The 19,998-nt window shown below is 35.8% G+C and overlaps 1 protein-coding gene across 2 annotated transcripts in view; it reads left to right on the forward strand.

The window, feature by feature from the left end:
- The first annotated feature begins 1,180 nt into the window (after window positions 1-1,180).
- LOC139143582 (dnaJ homolog subfamily C member 13-like) overlaps window positions 1,181-19,998 on the forward strand; it is a 71,058-nt gene continuing 52,240 nt past the window's right edge. For both annotated transcript variants that reach the window (XM_070714027.1, XM_070714028.1), the window contains exons 1-18: window positions 1,181-1,270; window positions 4,576-4,680; window positions 5,268-5,343; window positions 5,972-6,118; window positions 9,829-9,873; window positions 11,161-11,307; window positions 12,344-12,397; window positions 13,223-13,365; window positions 14,151-14,310; window positions 14,971-15,062; window positions 15,296-15,462; window positions 15,672-15,751; window positions 16,124-16,190; window positions 16,639-16,744; window positions 17,086-17,185; window positions 18,033-18,140; window positions 18,740-18,895; window positions 19,543-19,599. In XM_070714027.1, coding sequence (XP_070570128.1) covers window positions 4,604-4,680; window positions 5,268-5,343; window positions 5,972-6,118; window positions 9,829-9,873; window positions 11,161-11,307; window positions 12,344-12,397; window positions 13,223-13,365; window positions 14,151-14,310; window positions 14,971-15,062; window positions 15,296-15,462; window positions 15,672-15,751; window positions 16,124-16,190; window positions 16,639-16,744; window positions 17,086-17,185; window positions 18,033-18,140; window positions 18,740-18,895; window positions 19,543-19,599 — 1,782 coding nt within the window. In that variant the 5' untranslated portion in view covers window positions 1,181-1,270; window positions 4,576-4,603. The remainder of the gene's footprint in view (window positions 1,271-4,575; window positions 4,681-5,267; window positions 5,344-5,971; window positions 6,119-9,828; window positions 9,874-11,160; window positions 11,308-12,343; window positions 12,398-13,222; window positions 13,366-14,150; window positions 14,311-14,970; window positions 15,063-15,295; window positions 15,463-15,671; window positions 15,752-16,123; window positions 16,191-16,638; window positions 16,745-17,085; window positions 17,186-18,032; window positions 18,141-18,739; window positions 18,896-19,542; window positions 19,600-19,998) is intronic.

Raw genomic sequence — 19,998 nt, forward strand, 5'->3', positions numbered from 1 at the left:
CAATCTGATTGGTCGAGACTCGAAAAAAAACCGAGGTATATTGGTGGTATACCACGGCTGGCATACGCGCGAGCTTTCACCTTGAGCAAAAATCCGTGTTTACGTTCCACGCCAGAATTTCAATATACTGTTGTGATATAATAGCAATAAATCACACCCAGCGACGGTATATCACTTGATTTTGACCAGTTCACTTCATGTACGCACTCGCTATCGCTCGTGCACATATGTCGTGAACTGGTCAAAATCTTGTGGTATACCATCGCTGGGTGTGCTTTATTACTTAAATATGTGATATTATGCAATGTAATATTTTGCATGCTATGTATTCTAATATACAATGGCATCACCTTTTCAATGGTGTGGAATGTACAACTGTAAAAATATTTTGACAACTGCTCTTGTAACTTGGTAAGTGTACATGATTGATGAACATGAAAATGGCTGTCAAAATGCAAACTTTTATGTACCGTGGTATTCAAATTTCATTTGTATTCTGACATTATTATGGGAACTCTAAGAATCTTGGAAGCAGCATCTCCCTTGCCCTACACTTTCGTGACGGCCCATGGATAGTGCAAGGAGGTAAGAAGAGCTTTCCTCTTTAGTTGTGTTTACACAGAGTTGTGATTCATCTCCTCATTGTGGCAGAAATCAGATCTACCTCGTTCTCACTCCATACTCCCAAATCTACTATTACCAGTGGTGTAGCGCCACTGCAAACCGTGTTGTTGGTGGGATACCGGTTGAGTTCGCGACAGCTCTTCATTGGCGCTCGGGTTCTGCGTATACAGTACGAAAGAGCAGTTAGTTTACGCCTGTGGCTGCTATCGGATGTATCGAGTGGCAGTGTGGATGAAGTAATAGTGTCGGTCCTTAAACACTGCGCTGCCGCTTTCTTGAAGCTGCACATCAACCGGCCCTCACGTGGTGCAGTCTAAAAAAGCTGAGGATGCGCCTTAACAAGAAAGGCTACTTAAAAGAGTCCTTTAGATTAATATGGCGTTATGAATCAAAGCCTATTTATGTTTTTGTTCTATGTGTAGGCAAATAGCTAAATACAAAAGTGCTATACAGTAGTACAGCTAATGTCTCAGCCCATGGAGGTACTATGCTCAGACGCAGTATCCCGGTGAAAAATATTTCATCGCATAAAATGTACATTAAGCTAGGGGGCCTTATCAAGCACATAACTAAGATGGCGGCGGAGGAGTGAACTTTCTGTTTGCCGTGTCTTATATAAATACGCATCGACATCTATTACGTTCAGGTAAGGTTAACTGATATCACATTTACTCATGATTTAAAGAATGAATTACCCATCAACAGAGCGTTATCGTTCAATTCCTGACATTTCACGGAAATGCGGTATTCGAAGGTGAAAACCTAGCCGGACCACGTCTGCTGTCTGAGTTGGCACACTAGAAAGGGGAGGGACCCTTGCTCGTTCGAGGAAGGATGTGTGTTGTGTAAAAGAAAATTTTTAATCTAGGATAAAATTACGAGTTTACAATTTTTAGAAAGGATATCATAGATGATAAGTTGTATTCAAAGTGATTCTGGGAGACCTACCATCTATAAACGATGCGGTAAACCATGTTGAAAATAAATGGGTGAATGACCTGAGCTGAGGAGGTGTGTAGCTAACTCTGGGATCACCTCGTACGCAAGGTGTCGATGAGTCTTGTGACTGTGATTTGGACAAAATAAAGAAGTCGCCTGTAAATCGAAACTATGAGCTGAATACTCAACAAAACCGCGATATTTGGCGGAGAGTATGTTGATGTCAGTGGTATTGCGTAGCTTTCAATATGAACATTTCTGACACCACCAGGGCACCACTGGCAGTGTAGTTGGTACTACCACCAATTAACTGATCGTGCAGATCTTTTGTATGTTACAACACAAAACTTATTGTGTTCGGAAATGTGATTTGAGATCACTTCTTGATTTTATGGAATTCAAATCTGGTTTGAAATATACAATACCATATACATTTTGTGGCACAGAATGTTTTTCAGTATTTTGACGAACTCACATTTGAACGATTTATATTTTTGCGATGAGTTTGTTCTAACATTTTGATCAATAATGATGTAAAAATTGGATATAAGTTGATAATTAGCTATTTATATATTAAATGAAAAGGACAATGTGTATGTCATTAGTTGCAGCAATGTAAAGATAAAATGACACTATGTATGTAGAGATTAAAATTGTCAAGAATAATTTACAATGTTAAGTTTGATACAGCCTCATGTTTAACACAATGATACATATTATCATTGTGTATTGTAACACATTCACGATACTTCAGATGCATGCTTGTAACTACAAGTCCATCTCTGTATATGATCAGGAGACATCAAATTTACTGCATTGAAAGTTCAGCTCATATACTACAAATTGTTATGTTTCTGGCAGCAATATTTCTATTCCCGGTAGATGAAATGTGTTCAATCCGGGGGGATTAACAGATGAAATTTTCTACAACATTTTGGTCCAAAGGATGGATGGATATCTATTTAGCATGAATTGTGAACAACAGTGCATTGTGCAATGTTGATGAAAGATGACCAGCATGTATCGCCAGAAAATTAGACTGTTATGAGATGAGTGGGACATGGCCTTGTCAGAATCTGTGTACTGTGAATGATGCCATGATCCATCGTCAGTTCAATTACTTAAAGTATTGTGCTGGAAGATTGTAAAGCCTTTCACTCATGCTGATTTGCTGTACTCTCCATAGATATCACAGCTTACTCACATAATAATTGGATTATAGTACTCTGTATGATTAATATCACCAGCTGTTTTTATGACAACACATGATCGGGGTGGGATTGCATGATCATGAAAGGGCATAGGTCACCAGATTTATATGTGTTAGATGAGTGCAACAGAACTGTTTGTGTATACATACCGTGGTATTGATGAGCGATGTGTCATTTTTCAAATTTCAATATTGGGTTAAATGTTGACATTTGTGTTTTCCCAATTGATTTGCAAGGTAAATGACTTATTTCAGTGTTTGATCTGGTCAACTACAACAAGTAGAGTCATGTTGCATAAAAATGCTGGCAGGGTTTTAGCAGGAGAATGCTACATGACACATTGTCATGTGTTCTGTCCCTGCAAGCACCTGTGCTTGTGAGAGCTAGACTGACCTAACATTTTTATCAACAGTCAATAAATCAGTTTCACTTTTGCTGAGGTCAAAGCTTAATGCTGCAATGACTCTAATGGCCTGTGATTAAAATTTGTTTTAGTAACTGAGAAAAATTGACATATATAAACATGATTATCCACACCCTTCAGTGTAGTGTACTCAAAGTAATTGTTTGTAAGGATTTATCAACATAGAGAGTGAAGTCTCCAGTCATTTTGTGATATATCACCAAGTTTATTTAGCAATCCGAGTTTACTAGTGCATACATGTACATACCAGTTTGTATATGTTTCATTTCCAAGACCAAAGTACATATTATTATTTTGGAAATGGATCTTTATTATTACTGGTGGTTTCAGTTTAGTGTCATCACACATGATACAAATGACAGCTCATTTGAGAGATTTGTTTATTTATCATGTTTCAGAATTGCTACTTATGACTCTCTCAAAAGTGAGTGTTGTCACATGGAATTACAAATCATGGAATAATATTGTTCCATATACTGTGTACTGTATTGTGGTTGAGCAGTCTGTGTGAAAGATAAATTCTCTGATAATTTGAAGCTTTATTGAAAGGGAGGGGAAGCCTGAGCTGCACTCAAAGGTCGCATGGGACCCATATGACCAATGACCAATAAGCACTGTATCCAATGCATGTTGGTGATTTACTCAAAGGGTTAAACATGTTTGTCATAATGTACTGTACATCATAAAATTTAAATGTTACAGCTATGTTGATGTGATACATCTAGATATCGTGCATGAGTATGGTAGATCTGTGGTGTGTGACTCAATATCTATTCAAACCAGTGTTTTTTTTGCTGTAAATCAATATGTGTTAACTTTTGTCAAAGATGAATTGTAGCTGAGCTGGTTGTGGCATGGAGGCAAGTTTGTCATGAAATATCCCACAGGATACATGAATTTGATTCTTTGAATTCCACGCAGACTGATTTATACAGAATAACTTGCCACATTTCTCGGAGATATTCTGTCATTTAACACCATGCAGATTGATTTATACAGGATAACTTCTACGAGTTACTCTCTCATTTTACAGTCGTCTTGTCCTTCAGTCAAGTATCACAGTGCAGTGTACTGAGGCATGCCAACTAGCGGCTAAATGGGGAAGTGTTCAGTGCTTTTCAAGCTTTTATGTTTTCTCTCAAGCACTCTTGTCCTTGATTGGAAAGTCCATAAGGAGCACTGATGGATGATTGTGTTGTAGTACCTAATGCAAATGACATAGAGACACGGTATTCTATATAAGCCAGGTTTTTAGTATATGTGAGTAAAATAATTTGCATTAACGAGCTTTCAATGAAAGTGAAAGTTTATCTAGGAAAGAAAATAACCCTGGTTACCTGGATGCCACTCATGTCTCTTGTTTACTTCTGCTTGCAGATGTGAAAGTAGCAACCATTCTGTTACTATGGATACACCAAACTCTATCAGAGATAACCGAGATATCAGCTGTTATTTTACCACCAAACACTCATGGAGAGGAAAGTAAGTGCAAACAATTAAACATTCCCATCACCATAAGTGTCATGACTTTCTGTATCATAAACATTTAAATTTGCATATCAGAAACATTTATTTCAGATTGTGGAGTGTACTAAATGAGAGAGCATTGCCTATCCTTTGCTCCTTTGAATTATTCTTGTATGGAAAGTAGCTTTTGTAACATTTATCATTCTCTTCTCTAACATAAAAACAAAAGTTAGAATTTTCCTCTGTAAATTCCATGTTACAGGCACCCTCACAATCACAGTCTTATTGCATTTGTTTATAATTCCAAATGACACACTTTTGATAACTTTTTATGGAACATGCATGGTGCATACAGAAGTGTCTTATGGAACAGAGTGAAAAAAGTATTTGAATGCATGAAGCTAGGACCATCAGTCTTTTACTGTAAACTGTTGTAAAGAATTCAGTTGAGTCGTATCAAAGTCCAGAAAATTATGCGCCTTATCTATGACACAAGCAGGTTATACTGACATTGAAATATCATTTACTTGTTTGTGTTGTGCGTAGTTCCTGTTTCTTTTAAAGTTTGAAGATACTATGATGTGTTTCATTTTACTTGTCAGGTACAAGAGAGTATTTTCCATTGGAACAAAAGGTATAACAACATATAATCCAGGCAGTTTGGAAGTCACAAATCAGGTGAGAATAAGAAATTAACAAAGAAACAAACATGAGTCCATATATTGTGATGTTACAAGAGCACTTTAATAGTCACACAAAGTAATAGTAGGGCAAGTTGACATATAGAAAATGTATTTATTGTAACACACTATTTTCTTACTACATTTTATAATTATTTACATGTAATAAGCCGGAAAGATACAAGTAAATATTGACATTCCTTGTGGTTTTGTGAGGTCTTGAAGTAATACATTATTGAAGGATGTTGAAAGATATACATATAATACATTACCTATAAAGCAGGGTCTACGATGATGCTTAAATTTTAAGATCATAAGTTTGGTGATTGCTTCTCGTAATAAACGTACAATGAAACATGCACAGTTTTTAGTTCTGAAATTTTGATTTTTGGCCCTCAACCAGTGTGAAATTCAGGGACAAATTGTCCGTGTAATATGCCCAGCCTTGTGGTTGGGAAAAATGAATTTTAATTTCTGCAGCAGACCATATAATGACGATGAAAGTGTTACTATAATTGATAATTATACAAGATTATTCTTTGTATTGTACGGAAAACCCATGAAATCAACCCTCTTCCTATCACTGTGTTCCGTAATTTGATCGGCTAATTTCTTTTGTTTCCCAGTGGAAGTACACTGAATTCTGCAGCATTGCTCCAAACGTCAAAGCCCAGACAAACACAGAGTTCATCATCACTTTCAAGAAAGGCAAGAAGAATGAGACAATGAGGTTTTCAACAGAGCACAGGGCTGACGTCTTGACGGAAGCACTGGTAAGTACAGCGTACAAGTTGCCATTCATGCGACAATTTGTCTTCTAGTTTCATTCTCCATTGCAACCAAAATGCCAGATTTAGATTTATGGCCATTAAACTAGTTTAAGTTAGCCTCTGTTATAACACGGTTACTCTTACCCCAAGAGGAGTAACTGTGGGTATACTCATTGATTGTAACTTGAACATCCTAGGTACCAACTTACAATGGTACATCCTATTGTTTTCAATAGGGCAGGCAGACCTATATACATGGAAATGAGGGGTCACAATGTTTATTTTTTCCTTCATTACCCAATGTCTATCACATGAACACCGGGTAAAATTACCCTAAATACCATCCAGCTTTGGTACACTCCATTGTTTTCAATAGGGCAGGTAGACCTATATACAGGGAAACGAGGGGTCACAAGGTTAATTTTTTCCTCCATTTCCCAATGTCTATCACATGAACACCAGGTAAAGTTACCCTATTACCACCCGGCTTTGGTACATTCCAGTGTTTTTGATAGGGTCAGCAGGTCTGTATACAGAGAAATCAGGTCAAAAGGTTAATTTCTGTCATTTGAACACCAGGTACACGTATCCTGTCACAACCATTCTTTGGTACATACCATTGTTTTCAAGGGGATGGGCAGACCTATATACAGGAAGGCTAGGGTCACAGAGTTAATTTTTAGTCCATAAGCCATACATCACTGACATAATGCAGGTGATATGCTGGTATTGCTACTGCTATTGTACCCTGAACTCAAAAAAATCTTAAGAAAGGTCTATAAATCTGTCATTTCATTGCCGTGGCTAGCCTTACAAGGTACCAGTACTAGAGTTGATTGATGTTAACCAATTCAGTTTCTGTGACATTCAGAATGTTGACTGAAAATGTGAACGGCACATCAAGCTAAAAGAATGACATGATTTTTCACGTGAATTTGTAATAAAATGAATGCCGCATTTGAAAATGCATTTCTGTTACAAAATTAAGATGTGTTTTAATTTTCATTTCTGCCAAATGAATTTGATGCGGTCTAGTCAATTAAGGCTATTGTCTGGGCTATTTTAAAACACTAACCGTGTAGTACCTTGTTTTCAGAGTTTGTCATCTTTTTGTTGCAGTAGATGGTAAAATGCAGTGCAGGGGGAAAACCGGATATTCGGTTGGCATGGTGACAATTTCAGGATTAAAAATATGAGGAAATTTGTGGCAAAGATATCTATTGAACGAAAAGTCATACAATAACCGAATTTTTTCTGTAGCATTCAGATGTATATGTATTACAATATGAACCTAAATCTATGACTGTATAAGATGTCAATATAAATTAAATCATAGTCATCTCGGTAAGATTGAAAAATTAATAAATTTCACAACTTTCCGTCAAGTTTCTACTATGACATGATTGGATGACCTTGTTTTTTGAGATTTATTTTGTAAAGTATTTAATTTCACATATGTTGGCTGATTTTCATTGCATTCCAACCATTCTTTCAAGAGTTATTACTGCCACAAGAAACGAATGCAGTACAAAACACAATTGTTAGGAGTATTGGATTGAAATGTTTACAACATAAAGGTGATACTCATACTTCATGCAAAGTTTACGACCTCAAAATAGGGTATTCGACAAGTTTAAATTGTCAGTTAGAATTCTATTTACAAAAGCCTGGTTGTAATTGCTTTCTGAGTGAAAAATGAACTGTTAATTATCAAAAATACATTGATTTTATAATCAGCATGATAATGAAATCATGTGAGATTCTTTACTTGTTATGTATATGGACACCATAACGTCTAATATGGTTGTTTTCTGGTTTAATTGCTATACCTGAATGAAAATCTTCATATGCCTTACAGTAATATCCACACAAAATATAAAACAGAATCATTTGTTGCAAATTTCTTCCCGATTACTCATTGATCTGGCTTTTTTAGACTGCAATTAGTCTCAAACTCACAATTTCCACAACGCCATATTTTTACCTCTGAAAAAGCTGCTTCAATAAGCAAGCAAATGGTCACTACTTCATACATGATGCCATAACTCAACAAAGTTTTTAGGCAACCAAAAATAGCGATTTACCTGTTTTGAATATATAATTAGATTAAATAAAATTTGACCAGGGGTCAGTGGGAAAAAAACGCGATTTTTCTCGATTTTAGTAAATATTTTTTTAAGAATGATATAGCTTATTTGAAAGTATACATGTCGAGGGTGACAATGAAGGAAAAAAATAAAATTTGATTTTTTGAGCATTTTGACCGACATTAGCCCAGACGATGGCCTTAAATTATTGGCGCATGTACATTTCTGATGATAAATTGCCCTTAATTCATCATCACAAAGTCAAAAGAGCAGATGACAGCTGGCCGCCTTGCTTGTGTCAATCTCAAAGAGACACCCAAGAGTACATTCTTGTTTGCTGTTGTCTGCAATCCACATTGCTGTAAATTTGTCATGTTGAATTTCCTTTCCTTTTGGATATAAATTTACCAGAAAAAAAAAACACCAAACAAGTCACAATTAGCTTGTGTATTGGATTTTCTAAAAACTTGCATTTCAATTTGGTATTATGTTAATGCATTTGATTCATTGTTTAATGAACAAAAATTATGTTATTAATTACATTTTTATGAGATTTCTTACCAAAACTAGGAGACCATTATGTAAAGACAAGCATAAGCACTGTATACGCTTTAGGGCATCAGTTTTAAGAATTAAGCGTTCAAATTTATTTCTCATTCCCTCCAATTTAGTAAATTGTTTCATGATAGCCAGTGATAATATGAGTGAATTGGATGCCCCATGGATGTCCTAGAAATTGAATGACTTCAATGCTGTGTGTGTTTTGACATTCACTTCACAAATGCCAGAATCAGAATTTTTATGTGTACACTGACCCTACATACGTAGACAACTGTAAGATTATCAGAGCATTTTTTGCTTGGCTCACTTCAGTGTGATTAAAATGGCTGGCAGTTGTGGAGTATCTTGTAAACTGGTGGCAGAACTGGCAACTTGAAGTGAAATTCTTCCCTAACCTCAAATTACATGAATTTTAGTCATTTGTGACAACTTTTTCTTCAATTGTTAGAAAAAAACAAAACATTTAAAAAAAGAAACTTGATGTAACTGAAAAAGAATAATTGTGATTGAAACAAAGCATGGTGGGATTTATAAGATATTTATTATGACAAACTAAAACCTCAGTGGTGTTTTTATGCTATCCTTTATGAAAAGTCAAAAATCATGTTGGAGAAACAAAAGTGAATGTTGTTAAGAAAATAAGTTATAAAATTGAAAAAAATATATTTGAAAATATTGTGGTGTAAAACTTGGTGTACTTAAATTATTATGATATGAAACTTAATTGCCTGTAATAGCAGTGTTCTGGTGACAATTTCACCGTGATATGGTTTGTGTCACAAATTTATGTTTATTTTAATCAATTAATTGATGAAACTGATTCTCCCCTGATTTTCGAAAAACAAGCTGAGTTGACACAAACATTGTTCATTGTTCATAAATACCATGAAATCAAAACAACTTTGGCTTTACTGAAAACTTTCACAAAGTATGAGATGTGACATAAAAATAAGCATATTTTTCTTTTTTCATTGCTCTACATATTTAAAGTATGGCTGGACTCGAGTAGGAGTTTAAAGAATCTGTAGATGTTCTGATATAATTAAAAATTCTCATTTTTTGCAGCATTTTTACAAAGATTTTGCAGAGTATAGACAGGGATCAGAAAAGGTAAGTGCGTACGCAACAAAATTACGTTAGCCATTTTGATCATTAAGTGTCCATTAGCAGAAGTAAAGTGGCTTCAAAATTGTCAAAACAACCTGACCATTAAAGATAATTTATGAGGATCACCGGAAATATCATTCTGCTATCAAGGCTAGTCTATCTGTACCTTCCACAAAACTTAAAGGGAAATGGCCGTCGGAACTGTACCTGTGAGAGGTTCTTGTTTACAAACAATATATTTCATGCACGATATCTAGATGCAACTCATCATCATAGCTGCAACATTTAAATTATACAATGTAGATTATGACAGACATGTTTTAATTTTCATCAATCACCATCGTACCTTGGATACAGTTTTTACATTGGTCGTATGGGTCCCATACAACCTTTGAGCACAGTTCCGCCAAGTGTATACCTTTAAACGATATTATTTTTATAAGTTATAAAATCCAAATGCAACAATAGCCTGTTTATCTTTTTCTATCATTGTTTATCCTTTGTCTTCTGCCTCTCTTCTTTTCCTCTGTACTGTGTGATTGATTGTTTATTTGACTACATCTACCTGTGTGTATCTCTGTGTCTGTCTGTCTCCCGGTCACCATCCATATCTCCCTCTTATCCCCACCCCCGTCTATGTCTGTCTCTGTGTCTGTCTGTCTGTCTGTCTCCCGGTCACCATCCGTATCTCTCCCTTATCCCCACTCCTGTCTATGCCTGTCTCTGTGTCTGTCTGTCTGTCTCCCGGTCACCATCCTTATCTCTGCCTTATCCCCATCCCTGTCTTCGTCCATCTCTGTGCATGTCTGTGTCTGACTCCCATCACATCCATATCTCATTCGCACTTTATCCCCATCCCTGTCTACATCTGTCTCTGTGTCTGTCTTCTGGTCACCAGATCTCACCTTATCCCCATCCCTCTCTATGTCTCTCTCTGTTTCTGCCTGTTTCCCGGTCACTTCCATATCTCATTCTCACTCTATGCCAATCCCTGTCTATGTCTGCCTCTGTCTCTGTCTGTCTGTCTTTCTGTCTCCTGGTCACTTTATCCCCATCCCTGTCTGTGTATATCTCTGTGTCTGTGTCTGTCTACCCCTCACCATCAATATCTTCCTATCCCCATTTCTCTGTCAAATTCAGTTACTGTACATTTTTGTCAGACATATCAATATTTTCATGGCCCCTTTGACAGATAATATTACTGTTATTACAATAAATTGGTGATCAATTTTTCATGATTTGTCAACAACATATGACTAAAGTTCTTCTTTGTCTTTCATTAATTTTCAGAAGTACAACGCTTACAAGCATCATTGGAGTGAAAAAAGGATACCCATCATATTAGAAATTACTCCAGCCTCGCTGAATCAGAAAGACCCAGCAACAAACCGAATACTAACCAGATATGAGTATAAAGACATCGAAGGATTTACATTAGTGAGTTACCATGGTTTCTTAATGTGTTTTTTTTTTCCAATTTTCTATTTTTACTGTGAATATATTTAGTATCTTAGCAACCGTTAATGTAGTGTTGTGGCTTGTAAGCATCCAAATTGGCACAGCCTCTTAGGTTAGTTGTGAATTATTGATTGATAGAGATAAACAAAATTGATACGACTTGCAATTAATAAATGTGCTTTGAGGATATGCGTTGGCATAAAATTCACCAATTGCGTATCTTTTGGAAAGTCAGATTTTAGGTGAAAATATTAAAGATTTTATTTTATTAATATCTCTGGATCTTTTCAACTATATTTATTAATTAAATGTAGCAAGTAGGATGTTTATGTCATGTGTAATGTCATACAACAGTCAAGTTCAATAGAATCCATTTAACCAGAAAATACCACTGAAGTGTACAATGTTTGGTAATGGTTGTTGATGAAGTTCCAAAAAGACATTTTTATGATTTTTGCCTATTTCTAGAAGGAGAATTAAGGTGATATTATCTCCTAATCTAAGGAGCATTTTGTGAAAAATTCTGTTAGTATTGGCTCAGCGTAAGTTTTTTAAGACAACATGTTGTGAGATCAAAATAGCTGTAAAATTAAATGTGTGTGTGTGTGTATGTCTGTCTGTCTGTCTGTCTGTGCTTGTATCTGTGTGATTTAATACATGATTGTAAGTGTGTTTGTGTATACATATGTAACGATTCAGTAATATATCTCTTCCCAGTAGAATTTTACCAAATAAGGTATAATGGAAAGTGAATTTTCAGGTACATTCAGTATTGGTGTATTTATTAACACTGTGTTCTTAAAACAACTGACAACAAGTATTTATATTTAGCTCATATTCATAGCATAAATCCTGTTATATCCAGCATCTCAAAAAGATTTCATGTCTTTTGAAAAGATCATATCAAACAAACTTTTCTTTCTTTTTGTTGCAATTTTGAAATGATCGCTTTCTGCTCCGAAAATGTTGTCCTTGAAATCTCATCACCTGACATTGTATCTCTGCTGTGTCTTAGGTTTCAGACTATCCTGGTGGCTTTGCTGTCATCCATGGTGGATTCAACAGACTTGTGAGTATTGATAGTAAAATCACTTCTGAGGAGCATCAAGTTAGCACCCCCAGAAGTCCTGAAGCTGTTTGTATTCATCAGTACTTCCATTATCAGATCTGTTTCTTTACTTTTGATGATCTAAATTAACCCTTTGAGCACTGTAATTTTTCCCCAAAAATATCAGGGCAACATTTTGACAATTTTTATGAATTTTTCTGTAATTTTGTCCATGATTTTGGACAAAATGGACATAAATTTTTATGGGCCACACTTTTTGACCAAAATTTTGGGAAAAATCAGAAAAAATTGTCCAGATCTGAAAGACATTGTTGGTGTTATATTGTATAAAGGCAACAAAAATTGACTTTGGCGCCCAAAGGGCTAAAAAGGTGGCTAATATACACTCTCACTCAGTGTGTTTTTGATTGTTGTTTTCACCTATTTATATGCAAGCATTAAATTGATAAATAGGTTGTCAGTTGACATTTCATTGTGAAAGTTTGTGACAGAGGCCATATGATTGGACTATTCTGTACCTATGCAAATTTGTTTCTTTCCACAATCAAGAGAGCGTCTAACAAAGACCGAGGAACTTTTACAAATTAATCTAATTACCGTCATTACAAGAACTGTACCTCATCATAGCATGTACATGTACGGAAACACTAAGACTTTGAGGATCCAATTACATATGAGCAGTTTGCAACGGAATGATGTTTTGATGGTGATTTTCATGATCGTGATATCGTAATAGGAATTGAGAAGAGATTGATAACCTGACTTCACAGTTTGTGGTTTAAAGTGGTGAAGTCTAATCTTTCAATATTTCGGTTGGTATTTCAGCATTTATTTGCATGTGAGCAGAGAGAGGAGCTGATCAAAAGTGCAATAGAACACGCGGGCTACAACATTGGCGTGACGCTAAGACTTCGGAAAGACCCAATCACATATGAGCAGTTTGCAACCAGAAGGCTAGGCAAATATGGGTAAGTAGCGTAGTTGCCATGGAGGAAGATGATTGCTCAAAACGACGCCCTCTTGAGATAGGTCTCCATACCACATGGTGATTGTATGTCACCATGTTTTTGATGGTAGTATGTTGCCGTCAGGAGTACAGCAAACATACTTTCAAGTTAGTATGATGTAATACATTAAGTTGCACATTGTGATCAGTGTTTTTGCCAAGTTTTCAGAGCATTTGGTTGATGGTTCTTGAACCTTGATACCGTACCTTTTAGCCCACACCTGATTTCTTTGATATACTTAAGGGAATCCTAGCAACATGACCTAGGAACTAACTAAAAAGTACTGGAGCACTGTTCTTCATAAAATGCGGCTGATATAATTAATATACTGTACTATTAGCTGTTGATGCCCAGACACACATAAAACCTTTCAATCTCTGTGATTTTGGACAAATTATAGTGTTTTCATATTTGTGTTGATGTTTATTTAAGGTAGCTTTTGGCTGAAGCAGTCATGAAAGGCCCTGTATGTGCCTTTTGTCATATGGGTGAATAATGTCATCAACCATTTGCTTTTCAAACCAATGTTTAATGTCAGATGTCATACCGACCATATCAAATTCAGATTGGGTTTTGTAAATTTTACGGAAAAACAAATAGTTATATACGGTAAGCCTTATGCACATATTTGTGATTTATTCATATTGGTACTGAAGTCTAAAACTATGATAACAGAGAACTCCAATACAAAGTCCAATGCTGCACATTTTGAAGTTTCTTATTCTAAATTTCCATTATCTCCATAGCAATGATGAAAGTCTGACATCGCTTGCTGAGTTCAGTGTTCAGAAGATGTCTCCTCGACACCAGGAACCAATCAAACGTGTCTTAGCACTCACCGAGACATGTATAGTGGAGAGAGACCCAGCCAGCTATGCTGTCGTCACAGTCAAACCTCTCTGTGATGTAAGTATTTCATCTATTGTCATCTGATTTTGCACATAATTTACATCCCCATTCTAACTGCCGTTTTTGGTAGTTTTTTGTGAAATTATTCTTATGTGTATCTTTAAGTATGACTTTCCACCTTCCAGCATCCCCCAAAGAAGTTTCTTGGGGGCTATTTGGATGTGGATGTTCACGTTGAAGTTATGACAGCAATAAAAAAATACATCCCATTCTGACTCTTAAGTCTAACATTTATAACAATTTTCTTAGCACAGATACCTGAGTCACTGTCTAGTCAAGTTTTGTACCAAAGCAAGTAAGCCATTACAAGTACCCGATACCCTTAGATGAACCTCATAAATAAAGGCTTTAGTACGATTTTTACCATATTGCCCTGCCAACACACACAAAATGGTTTGTTACTGATTATTTTGTGTATCATGTAAAATTCAAAATATCTGTTCATCAAAAAATTTTCTGATATTGGCTTTAGCAGCTGATGCCAATGAGAGATCTTTGTTTGATATGCAACTCTTCCATGCCCACCAAATGTTTGGTATATATTTTTCATCCGGCAACATTCAAGACTTGCTGGTTTTGGTGCATTTGATCTTAGAAAGTGCCAGTTGAAACTGTATGATTAAAATTACAAAGTTATTGCCTTTTTCATATTTCCAGGTTTTTTCAGTGGTCAGAAGTCCGGAAAACCCACAAATGTTCACCTTGGAATTTGTCAAGAATTATGAAAGATCATACATGTCAACAGATAGGTCAGTACATCATGAAAAAGTAACCTTTCATTTATAAATGTTCAGAGAAATAACAGATTCTTCAGTCTATTTAGAGCAAAGAGATATTTTCCAACTACTTTGTTTCAATGGTGGAAAGAAGAGAAAGAGTCTGAAATCAATATATGCTAGTTTAATAACATAGTTCATTATAATTCCATAATCTGAAACATAACCTTTGACCTTTGGCATGTTTGTTTGTTTGTTAATTACAGAGATTCCCTCCTAGCAACAGTACTGGATGGTGTCAGAGCTAGCGGCAACAGAGACATCTGTGTGAAAATGACGAAAACCAACCGGGGACATCGTCTTGCTCCTCTCTACATACCTGTTGATGAGGAGGTTGAAAGTCATCACCTTAGATTTCTGGCAATGCCACCGAGTAAGTCCCGGATCAGTGTGGAATAGTTGATTGAAATGTTTGTCTGATAGTTCAGATCCAGCAGCAATTTTAAGATGACAATACGTACCAGCAGAGAGATGCTACTTTCTGACAAAATGTTGGTTGTTTCTATTGAATTTGTAGCTTTTGTATTATGCTGTGATTGGATCACATTATTATAAGATGAAATTTCTTTCTCGTTTTTGTAGATGGTAATTTTTCTGATGCAGTGTACAGGTTTAACAACAATATATCATACAGTGGTTTGCTACATGCAGTCACTCAAGATGTAAGTATTCATGTTTCAATTTTGATTTAATATATCTTACAATTTCGTAAATACAAATATTATTACATGAAAGGCACATGTCGTTATTTGAAAACTAATTGAGTAACCTCGATAAAATTTTCAAAGGGAAAAACAAGGGACTGATACTTAGTAAAATAGTCAATGCCAAACACAAATATACTTATGTCAGAAGCGGGGATTGAGGATTGTGGCATTTATGTAAATTCAGTTGCGTGATAAACAGTCCAGTTTTATTTGAAATCTCACTTCACAGGAACATCTGTTATCTTAATGAGCATGTACCTTGTGAATTTTGGCGTTCCTTAACCTTTGAACTTTCTCACCCAATTTGATCATTTATGTCTCTCACAGGGCTTCTTTGCTGAAAATAAAGAGAAACTTATCAATGGTGCCATAGCTGCTTTGCTGTCTCATGAAGGTAAATTCCATTATGCATAAAGGGTTGGTCAGGGTAATGGTTAAAGGGGAAGTCAGGGTCAGAAGGGCTAGAAAAAGAAGTCAAAGATTTACCCTAATTTTAGAGTGTCAAATATTTTTGACAAAAAAATGGATATGCAAGTAACGTATCTTACCATAGTCAAATTGTGTTGTATTTTGACCCTATGTCAAAGTGTTCAAAAAGAAATGGGTTGTTTCAAGTACAGAAATGTTCACTCTGGTCAGTTGTTGAAGCAACAACAGCAGTAAATTTTAACTTGATGGAATATGTATGATGCATGGTCATTTGCTGTTGACTCAGATTAATGCCATATACTAGCCAATCATCATGCAGCTTACAAACCCTATCATGAGGTTGTATATTAATGAATTGGGAAAACACTGACAATGTTATTAATCCATGTACATTTTACACTCACTTTGCACAGGTGACCAAAATACTATAGCACCAGCTGATCTTGAAAGTCAGTTCCATGCTTTGAGACGACTGGTGGCATCAAAGGCTGGTTTCCAGGCGTTCACTGCTTTACCAAAGTAAGTAAGAGTTAGAAAAGTTGTTGGGTTTATTTGGCTACTGATTGTCGATTTGTCTGAAAAACTAGCTTCTGCAAATTACTGTATCACAGAATTGAGTTACACAGTGATTTGTAGATAACAGATTAATGCAGAGATAGGCTGATGACAGTCAGTCGTCACAACCTTTCAAGGTGGCCGCTGACATTTCTTCATGAGTTTGAAAGGGAATGGGTTTAAGGTTCCCTATGAAAAGTTTGACCAAAGTTCAAGTCTTTTGAATATGAGATGCATACTGCCTTTAAGAAGATGCACTGCCCATTTGCCAATTCGCCAATTCTGTCGTTTGTTTGCCTGTACAGATTCCGAGAGAAGGTTGGAGTGAAAGTAGTAAAAGCCTTGAAGAGAGCAGACGACGGTGTCAACCATGCTGCAATTGATATGTTATGTGCCCTTATGCAAGTGAGTCAAGTCACATTTACACTGTGTACTCTACATCAGAGTCTTTGGTCTTTTTCACTGTTTCAGTTTGATCCAAGCCGGGAAGTTGTGTATCATAGTGACAATTATGCCAGGCTTAGTAGCAATAAAAGCGATGTGTCAATGAACATTAAACCTCCCTCAGTTTGTAATGGTTAAAGTGTTGTCAGCATGTTCTGTTCTGTTTTCAAAACACTGTCTTATTCCACCTTGAAATTATGTTGAAATACCCTCTGGTCAGCCTGTCAACGCAGCCCATATGTGTGCATTTTCCTAATTTTTTTTTTGACAACCAAATTTTAGTTTGGAGTAGAATTCATTTATCAAATGATATCATTACATTTTCTACACAGCGCATTTTGTTTTCAAGGCAAATGCTACATATTTTTAACATACTTTAATGGACAAAGAAAAAATGTATTTGTTTTCCAGCACAAAAATAATGAAAATGTTATTGAAAGTGACAGCCGTTATCTCTTGTAAGTTGCTAGTCTGTAGTGCTGAAAATTTTTTGCAAAAATATTGGTACAGTGGTTTGCATTGAAGCGTTGGCAATACTGGCCAACAGTCAAGTGGAACTTTCGTCCATTGGTAATGTCAATTGATCAGAAAGAAATCAAATCTATGAAAGTTGAAACATTGTCTGGAAGGAGGTCAGACGTAGTCAAAACAACACCACCAGATTCACACAGACAACGGCAGCAAAACAATGCATTCTGGACAATTAGTGGAATGTGTATGGATGTGTGATGTTGTTTTAACTACGTGGTCCCGTCTTCCAAATTCAGTTCAACTCAGACTTCTGTAACTCTGTAACTTACATTGACAGCCAATGCATGATGATTATGAATTACGGCAAGAACAACTCAACAAATCATCGCTGCTCTCATCCAAGAAATTTCTAGAAAGTCTCCTTGATCTCTTCAATGTTCATGTGGTAAGTCAGCTCAGTTACCATGGTAACACTTCTCAAGAAATCATCTCCCCTATTGCAGAAATCTCTTTTCTTTTCCCAAGTCCCGTATTGATACAGAATACCAGATTGAAGCTAAGAATCATAGTCCAAAAGTTGAAATAATTAAAAATAGTGAATTGTTTGTTGATAAAAGAACATTTGACTTATGGACAATGAGAGGGAAACACATTATTCTCACATGCTAAACTCTGGCTTTCTATACCGGTAGTTTCACAATTATTTACCTGTACTCAAAACTTTGAAAGTTAGTGAGTTCTCCCCATAAACACATCATCCAAGGTTTATGGGGAAGAAATATTTTATCAAGGGACAATCAGTGCATAACAGTGTGAAGCAGTTTTTGCTGAAATTAAATTAGTTTCCAACGGTTTAAAAATAATGATAGTTTGTATGTCTATCAATCTTCAATTCTCATGAACAGGAGTATCTGATTTGCTTCACACTCAATATATACTTTCAAGTGTCTCTTTAAAAGCAATTAATCACTAAGATTTGTGTTCTAAAGAATTTGTCTGATGTAACTGTTTCAAAGTTTGGTTGTTCTTTGTTTATTTCCTCAGGGTCGGGGTACAGGTGCCTTAGTGATAAATGCATTGTTAGATTTTATTACATTTGGTCTTTGTGCGCCGTACAGTGAAACCACAGATGGGAATCAGTTTGACATTCTGCTTGAAATGGTTGCTGGGCAGGGTAGAGTTCTATACAAACTATTTCAGGTAGGTTGTCAGGTTTCACAAATTTTTTTTTGCGCTGCATTGTATGTGATTTTTTTTGCAAGATGACTCTGAAACATCAATTTTATATCAGCGTGTACAAAATACGATAGACAGACTCATTGAGTGTCACAATTTATACATATAAGATGAAGGCACACCTGGTAAGTACGAGGGCCAATCTTTCAGTTCCCTAGTTTGGCTTTTGTGAATAATGAATAGAAACAAACCCCGTAGGATGTTGTTGAATTGTGGTATGATCGTGGTTTGCGTTGATGCACTATTGCATATTTTATCATGATGTTAGCCATTTCAAATTTTCTTGACCTTACTCACAGACAGGTTAGAGCATAGAATTGAAGTGTTTTTCCAATAATTTGAATTTTCACTTGCGGCAAAATTGTTCGACTAATTTCAGAAATTCAGGAGTCTTTGCCATATTCTACCTAAGCCCTTTCCCTCCTCTCATGATTTGATTTATAAAATAAACTGATTGTGTCTAATATTTATAAATAAAAACGTGTTTACATGATGAAAAATTTGTACTTGCCTTGCATCATAAAGGTTGAAGTTTGTCAGTCTCTTTACAATAAAGAAATTGAAATGTGACTAAAAAATTAATTCCCAAAATGTATTCGTTTTTTTGGTAGCATCCTTCCATGGCGATTGTGAAAGGAGCTGGTATGGTGATGAAAGCCATCATAGAGGTATGTGGATCATTTATGAGTGAAATGTTGTTGTACAGAACAGATTTAAAAGTTTCAGCTGTCAGTTGCTAATTATTATTACGAAAGATGAGCGTACAGTACAAAATGTCATCCAGGGTCTATATTTTTGAGTAGTTGATTGACACATGTCAATCACAATGTAGCATTTCGTATTATTTACATATTATGAGGTCAGGACTGGTCATGCATAACCCGTAAATGACATCATGTGTAGCAAAATGCTGATCTAAATTCATCTGATGAATTTCTTTGTATTCCTTCAAGACTATTTGTTAACTTGCTACACTGAAGAGACTTTTCCCATCAGATTGTAAATAAGTATAATAAGTTTTGTTATGTTTCAAAAATATATTTGCCAAAAGTATCAAAGGTGGAGGA

The sequence above is a fragment of the Ptychodera flava genome, chromosome 11 (genome assembly GCF_041260155.1).
Source record: "Ptychodera flava strain L36383 chromosome 11, AS_Pfla_20210202, whole genome shotgun sequence".
NCBI lineage: Eukaryota > Metazoa > Hemichordata > Enteropneusta > Ptychoderidae > Ptychodera > Ptychodera flava.